The 23,217-nt window shown below is 42.0% G+C and overlaps 1 protein-coding gene across 2 annotated transcripts in view; it reads left to right on the top strand.

Moving 5' to 3' along the window:
• tmem245 (transmembrane protein 245) overlaps positions 1-23,217 on the top strand; it is a 116,459-nt gene that overhangs the window by 71,969 nt on the left and 21,273 nt on the right. For both annotated transcript variants that reach the window (XM_072575567.1, XM_072575565.1), the window contains 2 exons: positions 15,123-15,223; positions 16,547-16,721. In XM_072575567.1, the coding sequence (XP_072431668.1) occupies positions 15,123-15,223; positions 16,547-16,721 (276 nt within the window). The remainder of the gene's footprint in view (positions 1-15,122; positions 15,224-16,546; positions 16,722-23,217) is intronic.

Here is a 23,217-nt window from a genome sequence, read left to right as displayed (position 1 = left end):
GCTACTTCCTATCCATCCTGTCCATGCTACTCATAATTTTATGTACCTCAGTCAGGTTCTCCCCTCAGCCTGCTCTGCTCTAAAGAAAACAACCTGAGCCTATTGACACACTTCATGCTAAAGTACTGCATCCTAGGCACCGTCTTGGCGAATCCTCTCTGCTCCCCCTTCAGTGCAATCATATTCTTCCTGAATTTTGAATTCAGCTGCCTGAGGAAGGAGCGTGGGCTCTGAAAGCTTGCAGTTTCAAATAAACCTGTTGGACTATAACTCAGTGTCATGTGATTTTTTTCATTGTCCACTCCAGTCCAACTCTGACACCTCCACATCATGGCTAGCATCTGTGGAGGCTGAAATAGAATCAACATTTCATGTCCAACATGAACTTTCTTTGATACTGACGAAGACAAGAAAAATTGTTTTTATGCTGTCAATATAGAGTGAAAGACAAAGTGGTACAAATGGTGAGTGTGCTCTAAGCAAAAGGCAACGGGAGTGTTGTTGGTAGTGCAGAAGTATAATCAATGAAGAATAAGTATTAATAGCAGAAAATAGGTCGGATTTGCTAAGAGCAAACCCATTTAAATTATAAATTGGGGGTTTGGGGAGAGAATGCAATCAAAATGGAGGACAGAGTGTATGGTTTGAAGTTATTGAACTGAATGTTGTCCTGAAGGCTTTAAAGTGCCTAAGTGGGAAATGAGTTGCAATTCCTCCAGTTTACCTTCGACTTTGTTAGAATACAACAGCAGACCAAGGACAGAAGTATTACCTGGAGAGAAAGATGGTGAACTGACATGGCAAGCAACTGGAAGGTCAGGGTCATTTCTGTGGATAGAGGGGAAGTGGTCTGTAAAGTGATCAGTCAGTCTGTGTTTAATCTTGCCAGTGTAGAGGAGACCACATTTGGAGCATTGAATACAATTGAATAAATTGAAAGGAATGCAAATAAATCACTGCTTCACCTCAAGAGTTGTTTGGAGCTTCGGATAGCTAGGAGAATGCAACATCAGTCTTGAAATTGAAATGAGCAAAACGCTCCAAATTTTGGGCTTTAATGCTGCTTGGAGCACCCTTGCATTCAAAATTCACAGTAAAATTTGAAGTTAGTCACCTTTTCTGTCTCCCTGTACAGGTTGGCATTTTAAACATCGAAATGACCATCAAGAACATAAAACCCATTGTGACAGTTATCTTCTGACAATTTTGTTGCTAAATACAGTGTAGAATTTCGGTCCCCCAGTGGGAGCAAGACAAATACATACCACACAAAATAAAACAATTTTCACCGTGATAGCCGGTAAGTTCTTGTCATTTTAGCGCCCTAACAAACATTCTGCTAAGTTGCATAAGTGCACAACTGTGCAACAATCAGAAATGTATTGTGCACGCAGTACATATAATAAGGTTCCCTTGAAGGTGTAGACATGGTCAGGTATCAAACTGAAAGAGACCAAAAATAAAGCATGTTGGCCACATGCCCTAGTTCAAGAAAATAATCACCTAACCTCAAGTAGGTTCAAGAAAATTATTCTGTGGAAAATAGTCAATGTGATATTAAGCTTGCTAACATATTCAAACATGGTAAACAAAATCAGTTTAAGTATTTGCAAGGTCTCAAAACACATTTTCATTACAGTTTGTGAAATATACAATCCTGCAGATGCCCACAATCCTTTCATCCTCAAAAACTAATTTCTATTCTTTGAATAGATTCCTTTTCATAGAAGAAAGAGCTTTAAGAAGCCCTTGACCTGTAATCTTTTTTAATGGAACAAAAGTTTAGGATTGTGAACCATTGGCAAGTTGAAATCCAGATATTTTAGTTTGCCTACTGCTGTGGCAGGCAGTTCCACTTGAGATAGAAGGACTGGTGGGAATAACAGCACTACAAACTCAACAACTTACAATAAATTTTGGGAGGATTTTTCCTTTAATGATGATGAACAAGATCATTTTTAATGCATTCTTAAGTATATGAACTCTACATTTGAGCATTTACATTTGTTATTCTTGGCACTGGAATTTTTTTAAAAGACATACCTGGAGCCTCCTGATTCTCTGGTCACTGAATGTGTTATCACATTGCTCTTGTCCTTCTAGTTGGTAAAAGTCATGAGTTTGGAAGATACTGTTGAAGAAGCTGTAGTGAGTTGCTGCATGCATCTTGTAGATGGTATGCATTGCTGCCAGTGGTGGAAGGAATTTGTCGTGAATTAGGTGGAAGACATGCTAGTCAAGTAGGCTTCTTTGTCTTGGAGCTGCCAGCGTTATTGGCACTACATTCATCCAGACAAGTGAAGAGTGTTATATCACACTTCTAATTTGTACCTTGTAGATGGTGGACAGGCTTTAGGAAGTTAGGAGGTGAGCTGCTTGCTGCAGAATTCCCAGCCTCTGATCTGCTCTTATAGCCACAATTGTTTATACTGCTGGTCCAGTTCAGTTTCTTGTCAGTCATAGCCTCAGGATGTCGACAGTGGAGGATTCTGTGATTGTAACATCATTGAATGCTGAAGGAAGCTGTTTAGATTCTCTCGTGTAGTCATTGCCTGGTACTTGTATGATGTGAATGTCACTTCTCGCGTATCAGGCAATATCTGGATATTGTCCATGTCTTGCTGCTTTTGAACACACAACCGTAGATTCTGAGGAATAACAAATGGTAATGAGCATTATGCAATAATCAGTGAAAAATCCTATTTCTGACCTTACGGAGAGAAGATCATCACGGCTGAAAATTGTTGAGCCTAAGGCACTATCCTGAGAATAATGGACGACTTGTGATGCAGTGATAGTGTCCTTACCTCTGAGCCAGGGTATTCAGGTTCGGGTCGCACCTGCTTCAGAAGCATATAATAGCATCTCCGAACAGAAAGAAAGTATTCACCTGAGAATCTCCTGCAATGATATTACAGAACTGAATGATTGACCTCCAACAGTCACAGCCGTCTTTGTTCTAGCTAGCTCTCCAACCTGTGAAGAATCTTCTGCCCTAATTCTTGATGCTATACTGGGTCATGTGCTGCATTAGTCTCTCTTTTCACCTCTGGAGTTAAGCTTTATTGTCCATGCTTGGACTAAGGCCTTCATGAAGTCAGGAGCTGAGTGGCACTTGAGCAGATCCCAACATGAGTGTCAGTTGTCAGTTTGTTGCTGTGCAAGCTCACTCAATAGCACTGCCAACACCCATCTGTTGTTTTGCTTATGATTGGGAGTAGATTGATGGAGTGATAATTGACCTGATTGGACTTGACCGGCTTATTGTGGCAAGGATATACGTAGGCAATTTTCCACATTGCCAGGGGAATGTTTGTAGTATAGCTGTGCTGGAATGGCTTGGCTTGCATCACAGCTCATTTTGAAACAGTTGCTAGGATGTTAACAGGGCCCATAGCCATACAGTGTTTTGTGCCTTTAGCTATATCCTGATATAGCATGGAGTGAATCAAATTGGCTATATACTGTTACTTGTAATGCTCAGGAGGAGGCAACATTTGATTATCCAATTGGCACTTCTGTTCTAAGATGGTTGCAAGTGTCACTGACCCACAGCAACAGCAGTGTATAGCATCTATAAGATGCATTGCAGCAAGTTGGCAACCCTCCTTTGACAATGCCTTCAGAATCTGAGACTTGCATAATCTAGACAGATGAGATAGTTGATGCATGGGAGTGTTGTCACCTGCAAGTTTCTGTGCCAAAGTTCATGCTGACCTGAAATTATATTGTCACTCCCCACTGCCTCTGGATCGAAAATCCAATAATTCCGTAACACAGTGGTGAATATACCTACTTCAAATGTACTGCAGCAGTTCATGAAGGCAACTCAGCACTGCATTCTGAAGGACGTTTGGAGCTGGCAAACCAATACTAGTCTTGCTAGTGACAGTCATGTACATGTGGGGAATAAAAAGAAACATGCCTTTTGAGAGGTTTGTTTGAATGAATTATAAAGTTGAGTCTTTGCTAATAGGAGGCATGAAAGCAAATTTAAGTTCACAGGGAGTAGGTGATTATGCTGCAAGTACGGTGATGTAGCTGAGGCTGTCTGATTATGCTAAGTTGTTATTTGCAGTAAGTAGTTTAAACTGCAAAATTTACGCAGTTTACTGGAATGTGCTCATCTCAGATCCAAATGAATTCCTGGGAGGAGGTATTAGAAAGGCTTTTGTCGAGATCTCATTAGGCTCTGTTAGCAAGCATTTGATGAGCTGACATTTCTATTTTGACTTTTTATTGTGTTTTTGCTGAGTGTTGGTAGTGAAATTGGTTTGGACTGTGCAGAAGTTTTAGTCTGAGACACTGATCATGAACCTGCAAACCAGCTAGGTATATTGTGTGCAAACTGCCAATCTTGATTGAAAGAATTGAAATAGATTATCACTCACTTTTTTGAAAGTGAGAAGTCAGCATAGTGAGAATAGTGACTTTAGCCTGAATTGGAATAGGATTCGGAAGCATATTTGATTTAGTTTATTATTTGTGTTACAGTCTGGTTTGGCAGGACTCTGAAAACTTGTAAGCAAGCAGACTTCCATGTTGCAGGAATTTCTGGAAATTTGCTGTTGAAGTTTCCCATTCTCAACTGAACAGAGAAAAACAATGACCATTTAAGGTACATGACTGGAAATTCTAATGCCATTTATATCCTGGCCCATTTTCCTGAGGATAGGGAAGTGAGCAGGCCCTGGAATCACCCTGCTGCAATTAAGGAGCTAATTAAAGAACTTTTGTCCAATATGTCATTTAATATTGAGTGATACAGCTGCAGCTTAACTTTCTGCTATTAGGCAAGCTACATGGAAGTAGGAAGATTTTTAAAAGGCTAGTAGAATTTATTTTCGGGTTTCTTGAGCTTAACCCTTTACTAGTCAAGGGAAGGGCCAGAATTTTAAAAATTGTCAGTTCGTTAGGTTGTCACACTCCTTGTATCACAGTGGCATTGATCAGTGGATGTGGCTGTTTGGGATCCCCCTGAGCACCCAGAAGGCTGAGGCTGAAAATGATGCTGCATCTATCTTTGAAGATGAGAAACTGCAGTCTGAACAAGAAATATAGAGTATCAGGCATCAGGAGACCATGCAAGAGGGAAGAGAGTCATACCTGGCACAGGAAGATGGTTGTGGTTATTGGAGGTCAGTCATCTCAGCTGCAGGACATCTCTGCAGGAGTTCCTCAGGGTTATGTCAGTGGTCCATACATTTTCAGTTATATCATTACTGACCTTCCCTCCATCATAAGAATAGAAGTAGGAATGTTCACTGCACAATGTTTAGCACTATTTGCAACTCCTCAGACTGTTCAAATGAAACAGGATCTGGGCAGTACCCAGGCTTGGGTTGACAAATTGCAAGTAATAATTGCACCACAAAAATGTTTGGCAATCACCATCTCCAGTAAGAGACAATATAACCACTGTCCCTTGACATTCAATCCCCCACTGTCAACATTGAGGGTAACTGTTGACCATAAACTCAACTGAACTTGCCACATAAACTCAGTGGCTACAACAGCAAGTCAGATGTTAGGAATACTTCGATTACTTACAGTGTGGAAACAGGCCCTGCGGCCCAACAAGTCCACACCGACCCACCGAAGCGTGGCCCACCCAGACCCATTCCCCGACATTTATCCCTTCACCTAACACTACAGGCAATTTAGCATGGCCAATTCACCTAACTTGCACGGAGCATCCAGAGGAAACCCACGCAGACACTGGGTGAATGTGCAAACTCCACAGACAGTTACCTGAGGCAGGAATTGAACCCGGTTCTCTGGCACTGTGAGGCAACAGTGCTAACCACTGTGCCACCGTGCCGCCCATAGCCACAGCATCCTAAAGCTATTAATGAGAAGAATATTGTACAGCAATTCCATACCAGTGAGAAATTAGTTGAAGTAGGAAATGTTAATATTGGTGATGTGTTGTCCATAGTGTCAGTCTAAAGGGGATAAAAGTGAAGAACTTTTAGATAAGGAGGAAGATCATCTGGAGATAAATTTGTGTTGTAGCTGATAACCTAGGAAGATCCTGCACAAAGGTTGAGTTATACAGCCATCACTTCGAATCTTGACTCAAATAATTCCGTAATCCAGGGGGATCCAGCACTTTGATATAGAATGCTCCATGTTTTTGTTTTCTGGCCTTCTGATGGAAGGGGATGTTAGCTATATTTGTGCTATTGCTGAGCAGATTTTTGTCATCAGGAGATCACTGTTTGCATTGATTTTTCCCAATAGCTGCTCTCCACACATCAAGATTACAGCTAACTATTTCCCTGTGGATCACGCCTCAATGCAGAGGACAGTCTTGTGTGCTCCAATGACCCCATAACCAATGCTCCTTGCTTCTGGTAGCACTGTCCATGGTGGCAGGCTGGGCGAGCTACTAATAAGCAAAAATGAAATCCAAATAGTTCTCAGCGGCAGAATAGGTGAAGACAGCAAGACAGTCTCAACAGCTGCAAAAGCAGCAAATAGCTGCAGTGGCATGCGTTTCCAGTCATTGTGGTTTGACATATCACTGAAATCTGAAGAGCAACCCATCAAGATTACATAAATAATGATACCATGTTATACAAACTTCAGCACAGGCTTCTTTTCAGGGCCCATTTTTCAAGCCCTGAAGTGATGGAAAATTGATGACAGAAACAGGGCTCTGGATCTGATTGTCTCTAGTCAAGACTGTACACAGGTAACAGATACCTGAAGGTCAATGGACACCTTGCTTAGGACAAAGATGTCTTTAGTCAGCAGCATCAAGAACACCAATCCTCTTCACAATACGCTCTGCTTCATACCAGATCAGCAAGGAGCTAGAAAAGATGTCCTAAAAACAGGCTGTTCCTCTTGGTTTGGAAGCCACATGCTGCAGAATCACCATCTTTGTGGTGAAAGAGAAATCTCTAGATTTTGCAGCTTGGAATGTCAGAACATGCATGGATAATCTCATGTTTAGTGACCATCTGAAAAGAAGAACGGCAGTTTTATTACGTGAACTGTCAAGACTCCAAATTGACATCACTGTCCTCCTGAGGAGGGGTAGCTGCAGCCACATATGGCAGGGGGGGTGGCAACCTGAGCTATATACTGGTGGTGAGAGTTGATGGAGATGAGCTAATAGCAAGAGGTAGCGCAGCCAATGGGAAGGAATTTCCTGGGAAGGAACCAAGGGATCGGTTAAAGTGTGTTTGCTTTAATGCAAGGAGTATCAGGAATAAAAGTGATGAGCTTAGAACATGGATCAGTACCTGGTGCTATGATTTTGTGGCCATAACAGAGACGTGGGTTTCTCAGGGGCAGGAATGGTTGCTGGATGTTCCAGGGTTTAGAACATTTAAAAAGAATAGGGAGGGAGGGGGGGGGGGGGGGAGGAAAGAGGAGGGGGTGTCACAGCTACAGAAGTTACCATTGTCGTGGAGGGTCTGCCTACTGAGTCAGTATGGGTGGAAATTAGGAACAGTAAGGGAGCAGTTACCTCATTAGGGGTTTACTACAGGCCCCCCAATAGCAGCAGGGAGATTGAAGAAAGCATAAATCACAGATTTTGGAAAGTGTGAATGTAGTAGGGTTGTTGTAATGGGTGACTTTAACTTTCCCAATATTGATTGGAACCTCCTTCGAGCAGATGGTTTGGAAGGATCTGTTTTCGTATGGTGTTCAGGTGGGTTTCCTAACTCAGTACATTGACAGGCTGACGAGAGGACTTGGTGCTCGGCAATGAGCCGGGGCAGGTGTCAGATCTTGCGGTGGGAGAGCATTTCAGTGATAGTGACGACAACTGCCTCACATTCTACATAGCTATGGAGAAGGAAAGAAGCAGGCACAATGGGAGGATATTTAATTGGGGAAAAGGAAACTATGATGCTGTCAGACGTGAGTTGGGAAGTATGGACTGGGAGCAATTGTTCCATTGAAAGGGCACTATAGTCTTGTGGAGACTGTGTTTAAGGAACAGTTGTTGCGAGTTATGGGTAAATGTGTTCCTCTGAGATAGGCAAGAAGGGGTAAGATAACGGAACCTTGGATGATGAGAGCGGATGAGCTTCTCGTCAAAAGAAAGAAGGCAGCTTACGTAAGGTGGAGGAAGCAAGGGTCTTGCTCAGCTCTAGAGGATTACAGGCAGGTGAGGAAGGAGCTGAGAAATGGTCTGAGGAGAGCCAGAAGGGGGCATGAAAAAGACTTGGCAGGAAAGATTAGGGAGAATCCAAAGGCATTTTACATGTATGTGGGGAATAAGAGAATGATCAAAGAAAGAGTAGGGCCGATCAGGGATAGCATAGGGAACTTGTGTATAGAGTATGAGGCGGTAGGGGAAGCCCTAAATGAGTGTTTCGCTTCTGTCTTTACTAAAGAAAAGGACCTTGTAGTGAATGAAACCATTGAGGAGCAGGTAAGCATGCTGGAACGGGTAGAGATTGAGGAAGCTAATGTGCTGAAAGTTTTGACAGACATTAAGATTGACAAGTCGCCAGGGCCAGACCAGAATTGTCCTCTGCTGCTTTGGGAAGTGAGAAATGTGATTGCTTTGCCGCTTGCAAAGATCTTTGCATCCTCGCTCTCCACCGGAGTCGTACCTGAGGATTGGAGGGAGGAAAATGTAATTCCTCTCTTGAAGAAAGGAAATAGGGAAATCCCCGGCAATTACAGACCAGTCAGTCTCATGTCTGTCGTCTGCAAAGTGTTAGAAAGGATTCTGAGGGATAGGATTTATGACCATCTGGAAGAGCATGACTTGATTAAATGCAGTCAGCACGGCTTTGTGAGGGGCAGGTCATGCCTCACAAATTTTATTCAGTTCTTTGAGGATGTTACTAGACAAGTTGATGAGGGTCAAGCGGTGAATGTGGTGTATATGGACTTCAGATTGATAAGGTTTCCCATGGTTGACTCGTTCAGAAGGTCAGGAGGAATGGGATGCAGGGAAATTTAGCTGTCTGGATACAGAATTGGCTGGTCGACAGAAGGCAGCGAGTGGTAGTGGAAGGTAAGTATTCTGCCTGGAAGTCGGTGGTGAGTGGTGTTCCACAGGGCTCTGTTCTTGAGCCTCTACTCTTTGTAATTTTTATTAATGACTTGGTTGAGGAGATGAAGGATGGGTTAGCAGGTTTGCAGACGACACAAAGGTTGGAGGTGTGGTTGACAGTATAGAGGACTGTTGTTGGCTGCAGCGAGACATTGACAGGATGCAGAGATGGCCTGAGAGGTGGCAGTTGGAGTTCAACCTGGATAAGTGCGAAGTGATGCATTTTGGAAGGTTGAATTTGAAAGTTGAGTACAGGATTAAAGATAGGATTCTTGGCAGTGTGGAGGAACAGCGGGATCTTGGTGTGCAGTACTTAGATCTCTTAAAATTGCCACCCAAGTGGACAGGGTTGTTAAGAAAGCAAATGGTGCTTTGGCTTTCATTAATAAGGGGATTGAGTTCAAGAGCTGTGAGATCTTGTTGCAGCTCTATAAAACTTTGGTTAGACCGCATTTGGAATACTGTATCCAGTTCTGGTCGCCCTATTATAGGAAAGATGTGGATGCTTTGGAGAGGGTTCAGAGGAGGTTTACCAGTATGCTGCCTGGAATGGAGGGCTTATCTTACAAAGAGAGGTTGACTGAGCTTGGACTTTTTCATTGGAAAAAAGAAGGAAGAGAGGGGACCTAATTGAGGTGTACAAGATAATGAGAGGCATAGATAGAGTTGATAGCCAGAGACTTCTTCCCAGGGCAGAAATTGTTAACACGAGGGGTCATAGTTTTAGGTTGTTTGGCGGAAAGTATAGAGGGATGTCAGAGGCGGGTTCTTTATGCAGAGAGTTGTGTGAGCATGGAATGCGTTACCAGCAGCAGTTGTGGAAGTGAGGTCATTGGGGATATTTAAGAGACTGCTGGACACGCATAAGGTCACAGAAATTTGAGGGTTTATGCATTAGGTTTACCTTACATGAGGATCAATGGTCAGCACAACATCGTCGGCTGAAGGGCCTGTTCTGTGCTGTACTGATCTATGTTCTATACACCTCTTCCAGTGGAAAGTAAAGGCTGATGGTCAGTCACATGTCTAGGAAGTTGGTTTTATCATTCACCTAAGAATTTTGAATGCACTGCAGAATTCCCAGTTGTATAATTGAAAGATTCATGACATTTCATTAATAGGTCAACCATAATATGCAACAGTCGTCATATTTTATGCCTCAACCCTGGATTCTGATGATGATGATGTTGAAGAAATGTTCTCTTCTGACTTTGCTGAAATGCTCACCGCCATTCCTAAAGGAGGAACGATCATCCCTCTACAAACATCAAGATTATAGCCATGAAATTTAATGTGTGGAGAGGAGCTATTGGAAAAATCAACGCAAACAGTAATCTCCTGATGATAAAGTCTTAGCAATATATAGTTAGCACTCCCTTCCATCAGAACACAAAAACATGGAGCATTCTATATCAAATTGTTAGGTCCTCCTGGATTATGGAATTATTTGAGTCGAAATTCCAAGTGATGGCTGTATGACTCAACCTCTGCAGGAATATTAAACTGACTGGATTGCTTATCAAGTAGATCAATCAGTGCTTAATGTTCATCCAGCGCCATGACATTGATCTTTTTTCTCTTGTGTTTTTGATTCTTGCAATGTCTCAGTCTTAAAGCAAGAGCTGCAGATGCTGGAAACCAGAGTCTAGGTTAGAGTGGTGTTGGAAAAGCACAGCAGGTCAGGCAGCATCTGAGGAGCAGGAAAATCGACGTTTCGGGCAAAAGCCCTTCATCAAGAATAGAGGCAAGGTGCCTGCAGAGTGGAGAGATACATGAGAGGGGATTGGGGGTGGGGAGAAAGTAGCATAGAGTACAATAGGTGAATGGGGGTGCGGATGAAGGTGATAGGTCAGAGAGGAGGGTGGAGTGGATAGGTGGAAAAGAAGATAGGCAGGTAGGACAGGTCTTGAGGGCGGTGCTGAGCTGGAAGGCTGCAGCTGGGGTGAGGTGGGGGAAGGAGAAATGAGGAAACTGGTGAAATCCACATTGATGCCCTGGGGCTGAAGTGTTCCGAGGCGCAAGATGAGGTGTTCTTCCTCCAGGTGTCGGGTGATGAAGTCTTAAAGTAGCCCAACTAAAGGTAGCAACTTCAAGCACACCTCATAATCAAATCATAGGAAATAAGCTATATTTTCTATAATACAATTACACCTCAAATATGCCACTTTGGCTTTAAAAAAAACCATTTTGCAATGTTCTAGAACATGAGAAATACCATGTGAATGCAAATATTACTCTTTTTTTTTTTACTTGAGACCACTATCCCCTTGAAAATGATCACTAGAGTTGTGGGAGAGGGTTACACTTAAGGTAAAGCAATCCAGTTGCTTAGATGTTTGGAAACAAAACTAAACTTCTTATGAAATGTATAAGAGGAGAGAAAAGTTGTAAAGTTATATTGGATAAATAAGTAAAGAAGAAATCAGAATGTGAAAAGGAAAATTCACAAAATAAGGCAATACAAATTGGAATATTAATGAACAGAATGTAAACAAAATTAGGCTAATTTATTTTAAAGTTAGGTATAATTATAAACTGAAACATGGCTGCAGTTGGGTAGGTCTGGCAATTAAATGTTTCTGTGTATAAAACTTTGCATTAACTACAGGCCATATCATAGTGCCATAGCCTTTACACTGAGAAATTCTTAATTCACAATACCAGAGGATTGAGTTTGGGGATGGCACCACTTATAGTACTGGAAATATGCTGTGGACAGCTAGAAGAGTGCAGAATTAAATTTGGACATTAGAGAATCAGGTATTAAATAGAATTATGACTTGGGATTTTGAATTTCACAAAAATTCCAGTATAAATAAAAACTTTCTGAGAAAAATGAGATATTTTTGGTCTTTTAGTGTGGTATGCAGAACTGTTTTTGCAATTCATAACTAGATCTGGATCAATTTGATACTCATGTTTTTCATGAGTAGGTAATAGTTATACAATTGCATACTTAAATTGATGTCTCCTTCACCACTTTTCTGATGATTAAGAGAAAGAGAATAGGATAGTAATTGGCCTGATTAATTCATAGTAGTTTTGCTTAAAGAACATGAGATTTTTCCATGTCTTTCAATATGTACATTTGTCATAGCTATATATTGGGCTAGTGGTGGGGGTGAGTCGGCAGCTAGTTAAGTATGCAGGGTTTCAACACTGCAGGCAAGTTGTTGTCAGACTGTTTGCTGTGTCTTAGGTGTTTGGATTTTTTTTTAATGATACTTTTTAATGTCATACTATATGTATGACAATAACCTATCCGGTATGTTTTTAAATGTTGACATGGTTCTACTTCAACCATTAGCTGCTGGAATTAATTTAATTCTTTGATAAGTATGTTATATTCTTGGTCTTAAATCATTTGTTTATAAATTGGCATTTGTGACCCTTGGGACTAGCCACCTCAATCACTCAAACAGAGTGGCTTCTAACATTTTACATTCTTGCATAACTTTATACACCTCTATCAAGTCACTCTTTTTGTCCAAATGAATATCCTATCACTGTTGTACTAGCCTACCTACAAGGACTTGTGGATAAGCAAGGCCTTGATTTGAAAGCAGTCATCTCTGTTAGCTCAATTGGCTGGATGGCTGGTGACAGTGTGATGCCAACAGTGCTAGTTCCTCTTCTAGCTCAGGCCAATCAATCTCACACAAGGCCTGACGACCCACTGGTTAAACTTACCATCACATGCCTTTCTCTAATGAGAGGAGCTGCCTGTTATCATCTGGGACTATGGCAACTTTAGCTTTTTAACAACTTTCATTTCTTGAGAATCTCAGGACTGTTAATCTCGGAACCAAGCAAATCTCAACATTTTTCAGTTGTTTTACTTAATTGTAGTCCATCTGAAGAAGCACTATGTTGAGTCATCATTGCTATGTTTTCTAAGTTGATTGAGACTCCAAACTTTTCTGCAGGCATTGAAATTATACATTGACTTGACTGTAGGCCCAGCTGAATACACCATGAAAAGCTTAATCAGAAAACAATTTGTATATCAAAACATACCTAATTTTGGACCTTGTTTTTAATCTAGAAAAATTCAAGAACAAATGTAAAATAGTTTGTTGATTCTGAGATCTGACAAACATGTGGTTCATACAGATTTTACCAATAAATGTGTGAATATATTGGATAGCACGCAACTAATTAAGTATATGTAAGTACTTTTTATTGAAAAGCTTTTGAGCACTTGCAGCATGTTGGTTGAGCAACCACTCATTTATCATTAATGTTAACTGCCCTAAACAAAACCAATTAATCTATTACGTATTTGTCTTTTGGAGAAGGAAAAGTTTTACATAACTTACTGCCCAGACAAACTAATTTCAATTACAGCTAATGAGAAAATACAAGAACTAACTGATCTTACACTCTAGCTTTTTCAATGTTTAGCTCATTTGAATCATTTACCATTTGATTTTGCATGGGTGTTGTCAAGATCTTGAAACTTTGTCTGGAAACATAGCTGACGTACATGTGAATAAAGCTTCTGTAGGATTCAGAGAGCACCTTTAAGTGCCCATAGTGCAAAATTTCAAATCAAGCATTGTCAGTTATGACATACCTACATGTGCATAATCCATTGAAAACAGAAGGATACAATCATACACTTACCAGCATTTGCTTTGCCATGAAAATGAGCATATCTGAGGATAAAGCAGAGAGATGTGGAAAGAGTTGTCGATACTTCAATATGATTTGACAATTAATTGACTGTGGATAGTTGAGCAGAAGCTTGAATTTGGTGCAGAGTATGGCATTAAATAGCCTTAGAAAAACGGAGTCAATGGAGATCCGGGGAAAATATTTCACTGGTTGGAGTTATACCCAACACTAGGAAAGGTATGTGCTTCTTGGAGGTCAACCATCCAAATTCAAGGAAATCATTGCAAGAGTTCCTTGGGGTAGTTACCTCGGCCCAGCCATCTTCAGCTCCTCCATAATGAGAATTGAAGTGAGGATGTTTGCGCAATGTTCAGCATCACTTGCAACTCCTCAGATACTGAAGCAGTCCCTATCCATACACAGCAAGATCTGAACACTATTTAGGTTTAGGCTTATAAATGCCAAGCAATGTTCACACCACACAAGTATCAAACAATGATCATCTCCAAGAGAGAATTTTATCATCACCCCTTGATAATTCAACTACATTACCATCACTGATTCTGCCACATTATGAACACTCTGGGGGTTACCATCGACCAGCAACTGAACTGGACCAGCTGTAAAAATACTGTGGTTACAAGAGCAGATCCGAGGCTATGAATTCTGTGGCATGTAACTCATCACCTGCTTCTAAAAAGTGTTTCCACTACCTAAAAGGCAGCAGTATGATAGAGTACTCTCTCTGGCCTGGGTGAGTGCAGCTCTAACAATACTTAAACTTGGTACCGACTACAACAAAGCAGCCTGCTTGTTTGGTACCCTTGAACATTTACTCTCTTCATCACTGATACCTGGTGCTGGTAATGACTACCTTTGACAAAATGCACTGCAGTAACTTACCAAGTCTGCTTTGACAGTACCTTTCAAATCCTCCTAATCAGGAAAGATAAGGACTGCAGACAAATGGGAACACCACCACCTGCAAGTTCTCTTCCAAAACCCGCACCATCCTGACTTGGAAATATATTGCAATTTCTACTTGGTCACGATATTAGAGCTACTTAACAACATTTCCAGTACAATTTTGAATGAGTAATAATTGCTGGCCTAACCAGTGATGCTCACACTTTACGTACAAATAAAAATATAGGCCATTTTGGCTGTGGCTGTATTTTGCACTTTCTATGAGGAAAATGGAAAATTCATTGACTTGGGTGACTCAACCAAGAAACACTTTATTTTGGTTACGTAGTGGGAAAGTTATGATTTGTATTTGTTTAGTTTAAACTTAGTGTGCAGTTTAGTTAGTTTGCAAGAATGGTTTAAAAATATGAAATATAGCTTTCAATTATTTTTGCCTAGAGGCTCTTGTATTCTATTGCTAGTATGTCTAACTTCAGTTGTGGCATATCTTAACACACAAGTAACATTGCTACAAAAAGAATGACTTGCAATTTATCTGTTTCCATTCAAGTGGTGTGTTTGATGCATCCCTGAAGATGGCTGCTTTCTATGGGCTTTACACCTGGTTGACGCACACGATATTTGGAATCAATATTGTCTTCATTCCTTCAGGTACTGGTTATAGATATTTTTCATATATAAGATACAATTTCAAATACAGATTACTAGTTATGTTGTAATTCAGCCATAATTTTTTTTCCGTTCTGGTACAGACTTTTGGAATGCATTGTTTTAGAATTTAACGACCCAGCATCATTAAGAGACTTTTCAGTGTACCAAGCCTTTTAAATAGCTGCTTTTTGTTATTCTGCATTTTAACGAAAATATTTGACGAACAGCCAAGGCGGGCCATCTGTACATCTGACTCTGCCTCCTCACTATTTCTAGAGTTGCCTAGTACAAGTCACATTTTCACCCCACTCCCTGATAACCAAACTTTGACCTTCACGCCACATTCCCTGAGGTTGGCTCTGTAGTGCTGGGATTTACTCTGACTCTGCACTCCTAAATCAGCAGCAAGGATCCTGGCCCAAGTCTTTGTACTTCTGACTAGATTGGAGTGCTTGGCCCCCATGAGTAAATCAGCTGGGTTTTTACACTTCGCAGCAGTTGTCACAGTTATTTTCCTCAGTACCAACTTGCATATTACCAGATTTATTAAATTTAATTTCTGACTTGTCTCATTATTTTTGTCATCCCAGCAGTGTTCACTTTAAAACTAGCCTGTTTACACCACTTGTTTGTTTTCCTTTTATGATCCCTTTTTTTGATGTAGCAGTACATATGCAATGTTTTATCACAGAACCAAGCCTTTGTGAACCCAATCCTGGCTGCTGTATGGCTGGTGCAGCTTTGTGATATCATTTGTTGCAAGTCCAAAGTATCTTGACAAATTAGGCAAATTGTGTTCATTTGGTTTCCATTTAAGATGAGATTTTATAGATGGGAAGGATGGACAATTGTTAAAAGATCTTTCTTTGGATCAGTTTTAATTTGTCTCTTCAGGTCAGCACCGATATGATGTCAAAATTGAAAATAACTGAACTGTTGCTTTGAAACTGAAACTGAAACTAATGGTCCACCTATTGGTGTCCTGTACAGCCGAACCACTGTCAAGAATAATAACATTATGAAGGTGTGCTTAGGGATGTTGGTTGCATCTGGTGGAGGTTTAACTAACCCCAAATTTTAGTGAGACACCCAGTGAGGACCTGATATCTTATGTTAAACCTAGAAAAGGTTTCAAGATCATGAGGTAGTCTAAAGTCTTGCTAAAGGCACAAACTAAGATTTGGTTTGGCTTTCTCAAAAGGAGCGTGTGTTTAGGGGCAAGAAATTGACTTAAGCTGTTACAGCTAAACGAATTCATTTAGGATGCAACTTAGTGGTAAAGTGATCCTTGCTGTAAACATTATTTGTCGTTTTCTTTCTCAGCTCTAGCAGCCACACTTGGAGCTGTCCCTTTTCTGGGAACCTATTGGGCTGCTATGCCAGCAGTGATAGACCTCTGGTTGACACAAGGAGAGAACTTTATGGCCATCCTCCTCCTAGTTTGCCATTTACTACCAACCTACTTTGTGGATACTGCTATTTATTCTGACATTTCTGGGTGAGTGTCACATTAGTTTTGACTGTTTTTATCTTTGAACTTTTGAAATTGACTTTAAATCCTTTATCAGAGGTGAGAAAGGAGGTGTGGGGCTGGTGTTGCACCTCTTGTGGAAAGGTACCAAGTTGGTGGACAGTGCAGAGTTGACTAGGGCGTCACAAAGTGAAGCGGAGGTTGGGAAGGAAATATCTTTTTGGTGGGATCCGATAGTAGATGGCAGAAATGTCAGGGTGATGCATTGGATTCTGAGGTTGAGGTGGTATATGAGGACTAAGGGGACTCTATCCTTGTTGGGAGGAGGGAGGGGGGGGATTTGATGGCAGAAGTGCAGGAGATGGAGGAGTTGCAGTTGAGGACATCCTTAATTTACTGAGGAGGGGAAACTATGGTCCCTAAGATAGGGGGTTATCTGGGATGTCCTGAAGTCAAATGACTCATCCTGGGACCAGATGCGGTGGAGGGGGAGGAGTTGGGAGTGTGGGATAGCAGTTTTGAAGAAAGGTGGGTGAGAGAAGGTATAGTCGAGATAGCTGTGGGAGTCAATGGGTTTGAAGTGGATAGATTATCATTTGTTAGGGGCCAGAACCAGACTAAGGCTCATAATGCTCGAGATGTCTTCCCACCGATGTTGTACACCTATGAAGCAAGACTCCTGTACTGAAATCCTCTTGTGATATAAGCTACCATACTGGGTTTGCCTACTGAATTGCTTGCTGCACCTGTGTGTTAGCTTTCAGTGACTTCTGAACAGGGAGACCGAGGGTCTTTTGGATGTGAACACTTTTTCCAGTCTCTCGCTATTTAAGAAATACCCTTCACTGCTTTTTTTCTATTACCAAAGTGGATAACAATATACTTATCCACATTATATTCAATCTACCAAACTCTTGTTTAATCTCTCAGCCTGAGCCTCCTTAAAACTCTTTCCCACCAAGTTTTGTATTATCTGCAAACTTGGAAATATAAAATTGACTCCCACATTCAAATGGTTGATCTGGAATTTGAACAGCTGGTACTCTTGCGTTGATCCTTGCAGTGCCACACTGGTCGCAGCCTGCCAACCTGGGAATTCCCCATTTAGTCTAAAGTTAAAAATCACACATCACCAGGTTATAGTCCAACAGATTTAATTGGAAGCACACTAGCTTTCGGAGCGACGCTCCTTCATCAGGTGGTGGATTGTTGGTAGGATTAGGGAAAACCCAAAGGCTTTCTATAGGTATGTCAGGAATAAAAGGATGACTAGGGTAGGTATCGGTCCAGTCAAGGATAGTAGTGTGAAATTGTGCGTGGAGGCGGAGGAGATTGGTGAAACACTAAATCAATACTTTTTGTCAGTATTCACTCAGGAACAGGACACTGTTGCTGATGTGAATATTGAGTCACAAGTGATTAGAATGGATGGCCTTGAGGTACGTAGGGAAGAGGTCTGGGGAATACTGGAAAGGATGAAAATAGATAAGTCCCCTGGGCCTGATGGCATTTATCCTAGGATCCTCTGGGAAGCTAGGGAGGAGATAGCGGAGCCATTGGCCTTGATTTTTATGTCGTCGTTGTCTACGGGAATAGTGCCAGAAGACTGGAGGATAGCGAATGTGGTCCCCTTGTTCAAGAAGGGGAGCAGGGATAGCCTGAGTAACTATAGGCCAGTGAGTCTCACTTCTGTTGTGGGCAAAGTCTTAGGTAGAATTGTAAGGGATAGGATTTATGAACATCTGGATAGGAATAATGTGATCAAGGATAGTCAGCATGGTTTTGTGAAGGGCAGGTCGTGCCTCACAAACCTTATTGAGTTCTTTGAGAAGGTGACCAAGGAAGTGGACGAGGGTAAAGCAGTAGGTGTGGTGTATATGGATTTTAGCAAGGCGTTCGATAAGGTACCCCATGGCAGGCTAATGCAAAAACTATGGAGGTATGGCATTGAGGGTGCATTAGAGGTTTGGATTAGGAATTGGCTGGCTGGAAGGAGACAGAGGGTAGTAGTTGATGGTATAGGTTCATCTTGGAGCGCAGTTACTAGGGGTGTTCCACAAGGATCTGTTTTGGGACCATTGCTGTTTGTCATTTTTATAAATGACCTGGAGGAGGGGCTTGAAGGCTGGGTGAGCAAGTTTGAGGATGACACGAAAGTCGGTGGAGTTGTGGACAGCGAAGAAGGATGTGGCAGGTTACAGCGGGATATAGATAAGTTGCAGAGCTGGGCAGTAAGGTGGCAAATGGAATTCAATGTAGCTAAGTGTGAAGTCATTCACTTTGGTATGAGTAACAAGAAGATGGATTACTGGGCTAATGGTAGGCTACTTGGTAGTGTGGATGAGCAGAGGGATCTTGGTGTCCATGTACACAGATCTTTGAAAGTTGCCACCTAGGTAAATAGTGCTGTGAAGAAGGCATATGGTGTACTGGGCTTTATTGGTCGAGGAATTGAATTCCGGAGTCCTGAAGTCATGTTGCAGTTGTATAAGACTCTGGTGCAGCCTCATCTGGAGTATTGTGTGCAGTTTTGGTCGCCATACTATAGGAAGGATGTGGAGGCATTGGAACGAGTGCAGAGGAGGTTTACCAGGATGTTGCCTGGCATGGTAGGAAGATCGTATGAGGAAAGGCTGAGGCACTTGGGGCTTTTCTCACTGGAGAAAAGAAGGTTTAGGGGAGATTTGATAGAGGTGTACAAGATGATTAGGGGTTTAGATAGGGTTGACAGTGAGAACTTTTTTCCGCTAATGAAGTCAGCTGTTACTAGGGGACACAGCTTTAAATTAAGGGGTGGTAGGTATAGGACAGATGTTAGGGGTAGATTTTTTACTCAGCGGATTGTGAGTTCATGGAATGCCCTGCCAGTAGCAGTGGTGGACTCTCCCTCTTTATGGTCACTTAAGCGGGCATTGGACAAGCATATGGAGGTTATTGGGCTAGTGTAGGTTAGGTAGGCTTCGGTCGGCGCAACATCGAGGGCTGAAGGGCCTGTACTGCGCTGTATGTTTCTATGTTCTATGTAATACCCTGAAATCCATGTGCTTCAATTTTGTTTACTAACTTCCTGTGTGAGACAGATCAAAAGCCTTCTGCAAATCCAAATACTCAGCATCCACCTGATCCCTTTATTAACACTGCTAGTGACCACTCAAAAAAAGCTATCGGGCTTTTCAAATATTACTTCCTCTTCATTCATGCATTTTAGTTCTGTCCAAACAAATCCCGTTTTCAAAGAACACAAAGCTGGATGAACTGTGAAGAGGGTGTAGAGTTGCTTCAGTGTGATTTGCGTAAATTGAGTGAGTGAGCAAGTGCATGGCAGATGAAGTGCAATGTGGCTAAATGTGAGGTTATTCACATGTACGAATGGCCCAATCCTGTTCCTAGTTTCTATGTTTCTAAACAGGCAATTATTTTCTAAATCTAAAATAATCATATTGTTTATAATTGGATTGGTGGAAAAAAAACAGGAAGGCAGACTGAATGGTGATAGAATGGAAAAGAGGGAAGTGAAATGAGAGCTGGATGTCCTTTTACATGAATAAGCATGCAGGTGCTGCAGGTAGTGAGAAAGGCAAATAGTATGTTGACCTTCAGAGCAAGAGGATTTGCGTGCAGAAGCAGGGGTGTCCTACTGCAATTGTACAGGCCCTTGGTGAAATCACACCTGGGGTGTTTATACAGTTTTGGCCTCTTGTTTAAGGAAGGATATTCTGGCTATGGGAAGGAGAGTACAGCAAAGGTTTACCAGACCAGTTCATGGGATGGCAGGACTGACTTAGAAAGGGAGCCTAGATTGGTTAGAATTGTAGTCACTAAAGTTTGAAGGGTGATCTCAAAGAAACTTATAAAATTGTAACAGGACTAAGATGCTGGATGTAAGTCTGCTTGCTGAGCCGGAAGACTTGTTTTCAGAAATTTTGTCACCGTACTAGGTAACATCATCAGTGACCCTCTGGTGAAGAACTGGTGGTATGGCCTGCTTTTTATTTACATGTTTAGGTTTCCTAGGGCTGGCAATGTAATTTTCTGTGGTGAAGTAGTTTCCTGTACTTTTTCTCGGTGTGTGGTAAACTGGATCCAAGATAATGTGTTTGTTGGTAAAGTTCCAGTTGGAATGCCATGTTTCTAGGAATTTTCATGCGTGTCTCTGTTTGGCTTGTCCTAGGATGGATGTTTGTCACAGTTGAAGTGGTGTCCTTCCTCATCTGTATGTAAAGATACGAGTGAGAGTGGGTCATGTCTTTTTGTGGCTAGTTGATGTTCATTTATCATGGTGGCTAATTTTCTGCCTATTTGTCCAATGTAGTGTTAGTTGCAGTTCTTGCAAGGTATTTTGTAAATGACATTCGTTTTGCTTGTTGTCTGGATAGGGTTTTCAAGTTCGTTAGTTTATGATTAGATTAGATTAGATTAGGTTAGATTCCCTACAGTGTGGAAACAGGCCCGTCTGCCCAACCAGTTCACACTGACCCTCTGAAGAGTAGCCCACCCAGACTCATTTTCACTATGACTAATGCACCTAATACTATGAGCGATTTAGCATGGCCAATTCACCTGACATGCACATCTTTGGACTCTGGGAGGAAACCAGAGACATGGGGAGAACGTGCAAACTCCACACACACAGTCGCCCGAGGCTGGAATCGAACCTGGGACCCTGGTGCTGTGAGGCAGCCGTGCTAACCACTGAGCCACTGTGCTGCCCTGTTAGCTGCTGTTTTAGTGTGTTGGTGTGTTTGTGGGCTACCATGATGCCACGGGGTCTGAGTAGAGTCTCTGTATCATGAGCAATATTATCGAATGAACTTTAAGCATGTCCAACCAGTTTAAATGGGCATCCCCAATGACCAGGACCATTCAGTCCATGAAAGGACCAGCATAGTCAATGTGTGGCTGAATCCAGGGTTTTCCTAGCCATTCCAGCAATTGTGTGTGTGGTTTTGGGGGGCGGGGGGGGGGGTGGAGATTGGCAGTTTTTGTTCTTATTGGCACTCTGAGTACTGCCCCACCAACACAGCTATGTCAGCATCGAATTCTGCCACCAGGCATATCTTTTTGCGAGCATCTTCTTCATGGAAACCCCTGGATGACCCTGGTGGAGGTCAGCCAGTATGCGGCGGCATCCTTTACTTGGGATAATCATCCTTGCTCCCTCATAGTAATATGCCATCTTTTAAGGTGATCTGGTGTCACTGGCTCTAGAAATGTTCCATTCCTGGTTTTGATGGCCTTTCTGTTCTCTTTCATCCCGCCTACCAATTACCACAAGCTGTTTTAGTTTAGCTAGGACAGGTTTTTAGTGACTGCAGTGGCATCCAGGAAGTTTAAAACCAAAATGCTCTCTTCTGAGGTTGGCATCACCAGTGGAGTATGTGCCAGTGGGAGGTGAATCAAGGCATTCACATTAGCCACTTGGCTTCCAGGGCAGTGTTCTAACATGTTCAAACTGAGAATAAGGGCCCAGTGTGTAATTGTACTGGAAGCTATGGGTGGCATCGCCTTGTCTTTTTTTCAGTAGCCCTAGCAAGGGTTTGTGATCTGTGATTATCACAAATTCCCATCTACAAATGTGCTGGTGGAACTTCCTTACACCAAAGATGACTGCCAAACCTTCCTTCTCTATCTGGGCATGTTTGCGTTTGGCATCAGCCAAAGTCTGGGAAGCATACACTATCAGGCATTCCTCTCCATTGGATTACCAGTGAGCCAACAATACTCCAATATTGTACATGAAGACATCGCGTGTCAGCACTACTACTCACTCCAGATTGTAGTGGGCTAACACCTTAAATGACGAGATGCTCTTTCACTTCCCTAAAGGGTACTTCTTGGCTGCACGACCATTTCCAAGGCTGTCCCTTTTTCAATAGTGGTTTAAGGGTGCCAAGATGGAGGCCAGATTATGTATGAATTTTCTGTAATAATTCACTATCTCAAAGAATGACCTAAGCTCTGGTGCAGGCGTGGGAACCAGGGCTCCTTTGATCACCCTCACTTGCTCTTCCAACAAGTGTAACCTGATTTTTGTCACCTAAGTAACACAAGGAGGTAACTTGGGGTGCCTGGGCCACACATTTTTCATTCTAAGGCATACACCTGCCTGGGAGAAATGTTTTAAGCACTATGGTCTTCTCTGTTATCAGCACATCATCTAGATAAATGACAACCTGGGGTAGACCTTTGTAAAATGTTCTCCTTGGTCTGCTGAAAAAGGGCGCAGGCTGATGATACCCAAAACGGCAGTCTTGTATATTGGTATACAGAGGAACCTCGATTATCCAGTTTTCGATTAACCAAATTCCAGATTATCCGAACAAGATCGCAATTCCAGATTATCCAAACAAGATAACTATGTGATCCAGCATTCGATTATCCAGCATTCAATTAACCAAGCGAAAAACTCTCTGCCCATGTCCTACGGATAATCGAGGTTCCTCTGTAAAGCCTTGAGTCCTAATTATATCATACGTCTAGGACTCCTCATCCAATCGTAATTGCAGGTGGACTTGGGTCATGT

The sequence above is a fragment of the Chiloscyllium punctatum genome, chromosome 8 (assembly GCF_047496795.1).
Source record: "Chiloscyllium punctatum isolate Juve2018m chromosome 8, sChiPun1.3, whole genome shotgun sequence".
Lineage (NCBI taxonomy): Eukaryota > Metazoa > Chordata > Chondrichthyes > Orectolobiformes > Hemiscylliidae > Chiloscyllium > Chiloscyllium punctatum.
Note: the sequence above shows the minus strand (reverse complement) of the source record. Positions and strands in the feature narration are given on the sequence as shown.